This window comes from Lontra canadensis, unplaced genomic scaffold (genome assembly GCF_010015895.1).
Source record: "Lontra canadensis isolate GAN:19392208 unplaced genomic scaffold, GSC_riverotter_1.0 scaffold2, whole genome shotgun sequence".
Taxonomy (NCBI): domain Eukaryota; kingdom Metazoa; phylum Chordata; class Mammalia; order Carnivora; family Mustelidae; genus Lontra; species Lontra canadensis.
In genome coordinates, this window is record NW_022630996.1 from 5158700 (window position 1) to 5167480 (window position 8781).

The 8781-nt window shown below is 47.9% G+C and overlaps 1 gene segment (V, D, J or C); it reads right to left on the bottom strand.

Annotated features, from left to right (window-relative positions):
- Window positions 1-234: 234 nt before the first annotated feature.
- Window positions 235-8566, bottom strand: LOC116872884. The segment is given in 4 exon segments: window positions 235-372; window positions 5679-5751; window positions 7926-8352; window positions 8465-8566. Coding segments are annotated over 4 exon segments (687 nt in total).
- Between the last annotated feature and the right edge of the window lie 215 nt (window positions 8567-8781).

Here is an 8781-nt window from a genome sequence, read left to right on the forward strand (position 1 = left end):
CAGGGTATGCGCTAACCCCTGATAGTCTCACAGCTCACCTGGGGAGTGGTTCCACAAGAGGTAAAGAGCGCCAACTGAAATTCAACAAGAGGCTTGTTTGAAACTCACAGCTGGTGGGTGAGGGGGACCAGAAAGGGATCCTGGGCTTCCTTCTGGTTGGGGCAGGGACCTCATGAGCAAGGGGCCACCTGTGCTTTCTGAGCTGAGCGGCTATGGGCATGCAGTCTTGTGGACTCACAGACTGGCAGAGAAGGACAGAGAGGTCTGGTTGGTGCTGGTCCACTTCAGAATCAAGGGGAAATTCTCTGTATGTTTTTGAGATGTGTACACTTCAAGCACATCTCTTCTGGCTTTAACTTCAGCACTATCTGACTAATGAATCAGACTTGGAGTTCAGTCCATGGTCTTGTTGATAGCAGTACTTTGCAAAATGATTTGTTTTCTAAGAACATTCTAAGCTCAGCTTCTTTTCCATTTCTATGATAGGTATCTGAGCATCTGTGGGTTCCATCAGAGAAGGCTATATAAGCAAAAGTAGATAGAGGGAAACAACTGTTGTCTTAATGACAACTTCATGTCAGATGAAGGAATGTTCAGGACCTGGAATTGAAAGGCCCATGTCAGGAGTTTCCTTCTGTTTCCTGGACTTACCTGCTCCCAAGAGACAAAAGGCCACAAAACCAAGAAACCTGGTAGCCATGGCAGGTCAGGGAGTGAGGGAGTATCCCCCAGCTTAATATTCTGGGGTTCTTAGGGAAGAGCTGGTAATCTGAGCCTCTTTGCCAGCCAATAGCCAGGTCCTTCTGGGATGCCAATCTTCCTACAGGTTTTTATAGCCCAGGATCCCTTCTTATTTGTCTCAACGTCAGTCATTCTTTCTTTCCTTCTTTTTTCTACAATAGGGCATTGCTCAGTGGAATGGGTCCAGGGAATAGGCTCACACCCTAGTTTCTCTGATCTTTCTTTGAGGGTAATACTCCTCTATATACTTCTCCTGGGAATCCAATAGGCTCCTTCAAACTCACTCACTGTCTACTTTTCTTTCCAGCTTTGAGGAACTTCCCACCTCCTACAGAAAGCCATATTAGTGTTAAAAAGAGAAACAGGACCAAAATGGAGTCATTTATCCCTGAATAGCAAACCAAGACTTAACTAAAGTTTCAGTGTCTCCCAGGAAAGTGCCCATTAACAGTCTCTGAAAATGTCCTGGTCCCCAAGAGGGAGGTCATCTGCACGATAAAAACCCTGCCTTCCCTTGACTTCCAAAGAAAGTGTCCTGTCTTCTGCCCATGTTTTAGTTAGATTATTTGTTTTTTTGGTATTGAGTTGTATGAGCTCTTTATATATTTTAGATACTAAACCCTTTATCAGGTATGTCATTTGCAAAGATCTTCTTTCATTCAGTAGGTTACCTTTTAGTTATGTTGGTTGTTTCCTTTGCTGTGCAGAACACTGACACTAATACGAGGAGATACATGCTCCCCATGACTATCGCAGCATTATTTAAAATAGCAAAACCATGGAAGCAGCCCAAGTAGCCATCGATAGATGAATGGGTAAAGAAGATGTGGTATGTATACAATGCATTATCACCCAGCCATAAAACAGAATAAAATCTTGCCATTTGCAACAACAGGGACGGATCTAGAGAGTATGATGCTAAGCCAAATAAGCCAGTCAGAGAAAGGCAAATACCATATGACCTCACTCAATGTGGAATTTGAGAAACAAAACGGATGAGCAAAGGGGGAAAAGAGAGAGAGAGAGAGAGAGACAAAGCAAGAAATAGACTCTTTTAAAAAAAAAGTCTCCACTTTATTTATTTTTAAAGATTTTATTTATTTGTCAGAGATAGAGAACACAAGCAGGAGGAGTGGCAGAGGGAGAAGCAGGCTCCCTGCTGAGCAGGGAGCCCCATACGCAGGACTCCAACCAGGGATCCTGGGATCACGAGCTGAGCTGAAGGCAGATGCTTAACCCACTGAGCCACCTGGGGGCCTCAAGAAACTGACTCTTAACTATAGAGAACAAATAGTTACTGTAAAGGAGGTGGGTGGTAGTGGGGAGGGGAAATAGGTGGAGGGATTAGGAGTCCACCTATCTTGATGAGCACTGAGAAATGGATAGAATTGTTGAATCACTATATTGTGCACCTGAAACGAATACAACACCATGTTAACTACACTGGAATTAAAATTATTTTTTTAAAAAGGGGTCCTGAGCAGATACTGCCTTGCTTTCTTTTCCTGGCAACTTCCTTGCCCCGTGTTTCCTTCTGTAACAACTTTACATTTTGCACAACTCCTTGGAGCATCTCTCTACTTGCTGGATGGGGTGTTGCATCATTCATGAATTGCTTAATAAAGCCAACTCGATCTTCCAATTCACTTGGCTGATTTTGTTTTTTTTAACACTAGTATTCTTGTAGTGGCCTGAAGATCAGTAACCAATCTGCCTGCTGCAATTACAAAGTTTTCTAACCCAGTCTCCTTGCAACCCCCAGCTCTTTCTCCCCCTTCCTGCAGCGTCTGTGTCTCACTGGAACCACAGTACCTCCTCTTAATAAATATTTACATTGTCAGCTGTTACGAGAAAGTTTCCAGGAATTCCCTGATATCTTATCCTCATTGTCCCTGGAGCCCTATGTGTCCTATGTGATACTCCCAGCTGAGTGCAATACTGACCCCAACTCCTTTGAACAACCATATTGACTTCCCTTCCCCACATTTTGCTTTTTTTTTTAGCAGTGCAAATGAGTAAAGCAACTGGAACTCACATTACGTATGAGAAGGCTAAAAGGTGTCACTATGTGGGAAAACAGTGTGACACTCTTTATGAAGTGAAATGAGCATTTACCATCAAACCCAGCAATCCCATGACTATTTACCTAAGAGAAATAAAAGTGTATGTCCACACCAAAGTCTTGTACCAGAAGGCTGCTTCTGGCAGATCTATTCCTAATAGCCCAAATCTAGAAATAACCCAAGTGTCCATCAACATGTAAATAGATATGCAAATTGTGGTAAAGTCACCCCTCCCCCCAAAATACAACCAATAAAAAAAGCAAAATATTGGGGCACCTGGGCAGCTCAGTGGGTTAAAGTCTCTGCCTTTGGCTCAAGTCATGATCTCAGGGTCCTGGGATGGAGCCCCGCATCTGGCTCTCTGCTCAGCGGGGACCTTGCCTCCCCTACCTCTGCCTGCCTCTCTGCCTACTTGTGATCTCTGTCTGACAAATAAATAAATAAAATCTTTAAAAAAAGAGCAAATTATTAATACACATAATAATAAAGATAAATAACAGAAGTATATGGTAGGTGAAAGATGCGGGTCACAAAAAAGTGTATGGTTTCATTTACACGGAATTCAAGAACAAGCAAATCTAATCTCTGATGATAGACATCAGAGCATTGATTGCCAGAGGGATGGATACTGACTGGAAGGGGACTTAACACCAAGAGGTGATGACGTGTGTCTTGACTGGGCTGGTGTTGCTGGTTTTCCCATTTGACAGAATGTATGTAATTTACATTTATTATTATGCATTTCACTTCATGCAATAAAAAAAATGTATCCCACTATCCAGAATCAACAAACATTAATATTTTAGTATCTGTCCAGACAGAATTCTTCTAAAATTACTTATGAACTATACATGTTATCAGATATTCACAGAGCTCCCTAAATTGACCTTACAAAAGAAGATAAAATATTTGTGGATATCCAAAAGGCACTATTTCTGAGCCCTAACATAGGAAAAGTGAAGTGCAGCCTTATGCCATGGCCTCATTCCCTACATGTCCCTAGGAAGCCCCAGGGTTGTCGATCGTTCTAGAATCATCCTCCACCTTAGGCTGAACCCAACCAGGGTAGACTCCTAGAGATTCCCATTTGCTGAGTTGCACCAGGGACCTGTATTTCCTCCCAACCACCAGGAAAGTGGGCTTTGTATGCTGTTTCCAGGGGTCGGGATTGGGGGAGCGAAGGGCTGCTTGCCACAACATACCTTCTGGTGTCCTGTTCTCTGCTTCTGCACCCCCCAGTGCAGGGCATGCTTACCAACACTGGTGTGCTCAGCCCTTAGTGGTTCCTTGGGGACTAAGGGATGGTGTTCTCAGGCCATCCTTGCAGGAAGACCCCCCAGTAAACCCCCACCTGGGCCACCATGGCCACTGCTCCCAGCACCATTTCTCTTGTTCCCCTTCTATAGCTCTTTGCCCAAGATGGAATCCTCTTCCTACTCAGCCCTCTGAGATGAGACCCAGGGACGAGACACAGGCTGGGTGAACATATGCCCACTTTATGTCTGTTGTTCAAGTGTAATAATAGCACTCCTTCACTCCCCAAGGGGGCTCCCCTTTGGGTGATAAATCATGGTCACCCTAAAAACAGGAGAATGTACAACTTATCTGCATTTTGCATGTTCTCTGCATGGTGTTTCTGTCTTACAGCCCCAGCACACCCTTTCCAGAGGGCTCAGCCACTTCCTGGCGTGAAGGAGAATTCTTGGATTATAGCAGGCTGACTCCTGACTAGGGCAGGCTGACCCTGGGATGGATTCTTCCTCTGACACCCATGGGGTCCCTGCGGTGCACTAACCCTACTTTCCATATCTTGGGGTAGGATATCATCTGTTCAAAGAATAAATGAATGAACTAGTAAATGGATGAATAAGTAGGTGTATAACCAATATGATATACTCAACTAGCCTTGAACATTGATACTAACTTATCTTTCTAGTTGAACACTTGAAGTCTACCTGCCTTACTAACAGGAAGTATAGTATCTCCCTCATAAAGGGCTCCCTACATCATCTCTTCAGCTTAATCTTCAAGAACCCTTGGGTCTTAGCTCCTGAAAAGTCAGTTCTTTACAAGTTCCTCTATAGCCTTGTCCGGTCACTCACTTGGTCATACTTGTCCCATCCTTAGGGGCCACAGCCACATTCCGTGGTGTCTGATAATGTCTCCTCAAGACCATAGCTCCAGGCATCTCTGTGCAACATATCCTATTCTTCAAATTAAAGTTAACTTCTGGGGCACACCTGGGTGGCTCAGTTAGTTGTGCATCAGACTCTTGATCTCAGCTCAGGTCTTTGTGTTTTTTGTTTTTTGTTTCTTAAAGATTATATTTATTTATTTGAGAGAGAGGCAGAAAGAGGATCTCAAGCAAGCAGACTCCTCAATGAGTGGGGAGCCCAACATGGGGTTTGATTTCACAACCCCGAGACCATGACCTGAGCCGAATCAAGAGTTGGACTGGGCCACCTCGGCTCCCTCAGCTCAGGTCTTGGTCTCACGGTTGTGAGTTCAAGACCCATGTTGGGCTCCATGTTGAGAGTGGATCCTACTTAAAAAAAAAAAAAAGTTAACTTCTGACCTCTGCTCCTGGGAAGCTGCTGCAGCCCCACTCTCTTGGGCCGGAAGGGCTGCTGAAAACCTGGTTGCTAAGGAGCCTCCAATTTGTGTAAGGGTGTGGCTCAGTCCCCTATCTGCGCAGCCTGGGGCTTCAGAGCGAGTACGGTCATGAGGCAGGCATCTCGGCTGAGAATGGAGTCTCCAAAAACATCTGCCTTCTCTGAGGGAACCTTGTTACCGATGGGAATCAGTAAGTCCACTTCCCTTTCTGGGGATTGTTGGTTCCAGAAGAAATACAAATGACTAGAAATGGGGTCACACCTCAGAGCCACACTCTCCCATTGTTGTGAGGTAGTGGCTAGGGCTTTGGCTGACTCTAGGGTCCACGTGTCCTCTGGCAGGAGACAGAGGCCAGGAAGAGAAAAAGGCAGAAGTTCTGAGCTGGCCTTAGATAAAGGGGGTGGAATAGGAAAGTCCCCACACTCTCAGGGCTCATTTGTTCCTAGGAGACCAGAGGTCACCCAGCAGAAGAGCATGCTGTCCATGGCAGGGGAGGGGAGGCCTCTCCGCATGGGGCATCTGGGCATTAGTAGTCCAGGGAGGAGACCCTCTGATGTCACCGTCTTGGGCAGCACCCCCAGATTCAGGAGTACCCCCACAGGAGGGAGCAGGAGGCCTTAGTACCGCCGTAGACACAAGATGCTCCCAGGTTCAGCCCCCTGTGTGCACTGGAGCAGGCAGGCCCACAGGCCCCAAGCAAAATTTTGCGACTGCAGAAGGACCCTTGGAGAAGATTTTCAGACCAGCAAGGCCAGAGATGACCTGAGCAGACTGGCAGGACCCATGTTCCTCCCCAACAGCACAGGAGAGCTACAGTCCAGAGACACTGACTGTGACCCAGAGTTCTGAGCCTGATGATTTGACGCTGGGAATAAAGAGAACAAAGGAAGAAGTCACCCTACAAATGTCAGTGTGGAGAAGAGACCTCATGAGGATGGAGACCTGATATCTGGCCGGACATTCCAGTGCAAGGGAGGGAGGGTGGATGGAAATGTAAGTACCCAACCCAGTGTTCCTGGCTCGGAACAGGTGGAAGGAGAGGCCTGTTTCCTATCTGTGTGGCGTAGAGCAGCTGTCTGCAGATTTGGGTTTTGGATCCGGGCTAGGGCTTGAGGGCTGGCCTTGAATAGGAAAAAGAGAAATGGAAGGAAGACAGCTGGGTTATGAAAGAGAAGAACGGGTGAAGACACACACACACATTTCCCAAACACGGGGTCTACTACTGTCCTTTGCAGCTGGCTTGGGCCCGGGGGCCTTGCCTGGAAGTCCATTTCCTGATTCCCCAAAGCTCAGAGCTGGCCTGGTGTGGTGACAGGCCTATGGCAGGGGCTCCTTGGTTCCAGAGGAGAGAGGCTCAGAAACCACAGATCTGCAGAGTCAGGATTCACACACCTCCTTGGAGGGCCCCGCACTTTCCCCTGGTCCCCTGTAGGGATGAGATTGTAGGGTGTGACCTGTGGGAAACCGGTGTTTGTTTGGAGGGTCCCTGTGAAACCTTAAGCCAAATGACCCTATGTACAGCAGGCTAGCTTTATTTCATGAAGAAGAGACATAAAAAAGGTACTTAATCAAGAAGTGTTTATCGTTCAACCAGGTGACAGAGAAGAGTCACACATGGGTAAGAGGCACCTCAAACTCTGAAGATGGGCCTAGATGAGAGAGTAGCCACATGAACTGCATTGGCGGATGGTATCATGGTCTGAAACTTTGCTCAGGGGTCCCCACAGTCCCTGGAGTGCCCCTTTGAGGAGAGAGGAGGGAGCCTTAGTGACAAGGCAGGCATGTGACTCCCCAGGACACAATGCTCTACTCAGCCCTTGGGGTCTGATTACCTGGGCAGGACAGAGGGCCTTTACAAAGGGTAAAGCCAGAAAATATGGGGTTCAGAACGGGCAGCCCCAAGGATACAACCCTGCTCTGTAATGTCAGGGAACGTCCCCTCTGGCTGCCTGTGGTGAGAAACCATCCAGGGGCAGGGGACTCCATGGCTGAAAATGCAGGATGTGAAGACCTGAGGAATGCAGATTAAAGCCCCAGAAGGAAAAGGAGTCAGGCCTGAAAGTGTCAAAGGCTGCGTGGAAGGGAAGGCTGTGTGGATCTGAGTATACGGAGGTGCAGCCTATGGTGACCAGGAGAACACTGATCCATATCTGATGCGGGATGATCAACCACAGTGGCAGGAACTGATGGAGCCATGTGGTGAGGGAGGGAGGTGTTCTGGAAAAGGGCTGAGCCTGTTTGGAGCTGGGACCGGGGCTGAGATCCAGGGTCTCAAATGCATGGAAGGATCAGAGGAAGGTACCTGTTGGCAGGGGATGGGTCAGCTGTGCTGTGGCCAGAGTGAAAAGTGGCCCATGAAAGATTCCCCCGGGCCACGTGCTGACTGGACACTGCTCAGAAGCTTGATGCTGGACCCTTTTTTGGCCTGTGTTCAGCTCAGGCAGATTGGACCGAGGCAGAACCAGGACCTAGGCTGCGGGAGTCTGACTCAGCATCCACTGAACCTACAGGCAGCAGGAGGCTCTGGGATCTCTGGGGTCCTCCAGGAAATGCTGAGCTGAGCGTTGGTGGCCCCCACGGCTTCCTGGTTTGGAGCCCGGAGGTTTGTGCACAGGGAGAAGTTGAAGGTGCAGGGCTGTGTCCTTGCTGCTGGCACAGAGATACAGGGCAGAGTCCTCAGGCTCCAGGGTGTTTATCTGAATGTGCAGCTGGGTGTTGTTTGGGCGATCAGGTAAGAACCGACTGGAGGCAGTCGCATTTTCAAAGAGATCCTTGTAATTGTAGGCAAGCATGAGCTTTGGCTGCTTCTGAACACTCTGCTTATACCAGTACATAGTATTATGTCCCAGATGTTGTTCGCACTTTAGGGTCACACTCCTTGTTGTCCCAGTTACCAGATGTTTTGGAGTCTGGATAACTCCAGGATCCATGGAGACTGTTGAAAGAACAGGACAAAATTCAAACAAAGCCCAGACAGAAGGGTGGTGTTGCAGGCAGAGGGACTTGGCTTGGGGTGCAGGGAGAGCACAACGGAACCCGAGACGTACCTGCTCCCAAGAGACAGAGAGCCACCCAGTAGGGTAGCCTGCAGCCCATGGTGGAGTCAGGGCCCAGGTAGGCATCCTCTAATTAGGGTGTCCCCTGGAGGGTGCTGGGCTCTGGTGTCCTGGGCTTTGGTTGGTGGTTGGCCTGTGATGTCACTGTCCCTGCAGGTTTCCCCAAACACAGGGTATGTTTCTTCCTCCCCCTCTCACACCTTGTCTAGATTCTGGTAGAGTGTGGATTTGCATTGGGTGGGCTGAGCTAATCCTTGGGCAGGTGATCTCATGTATTAGCTACAGTCCTCATTATGTAAACTCTCTCT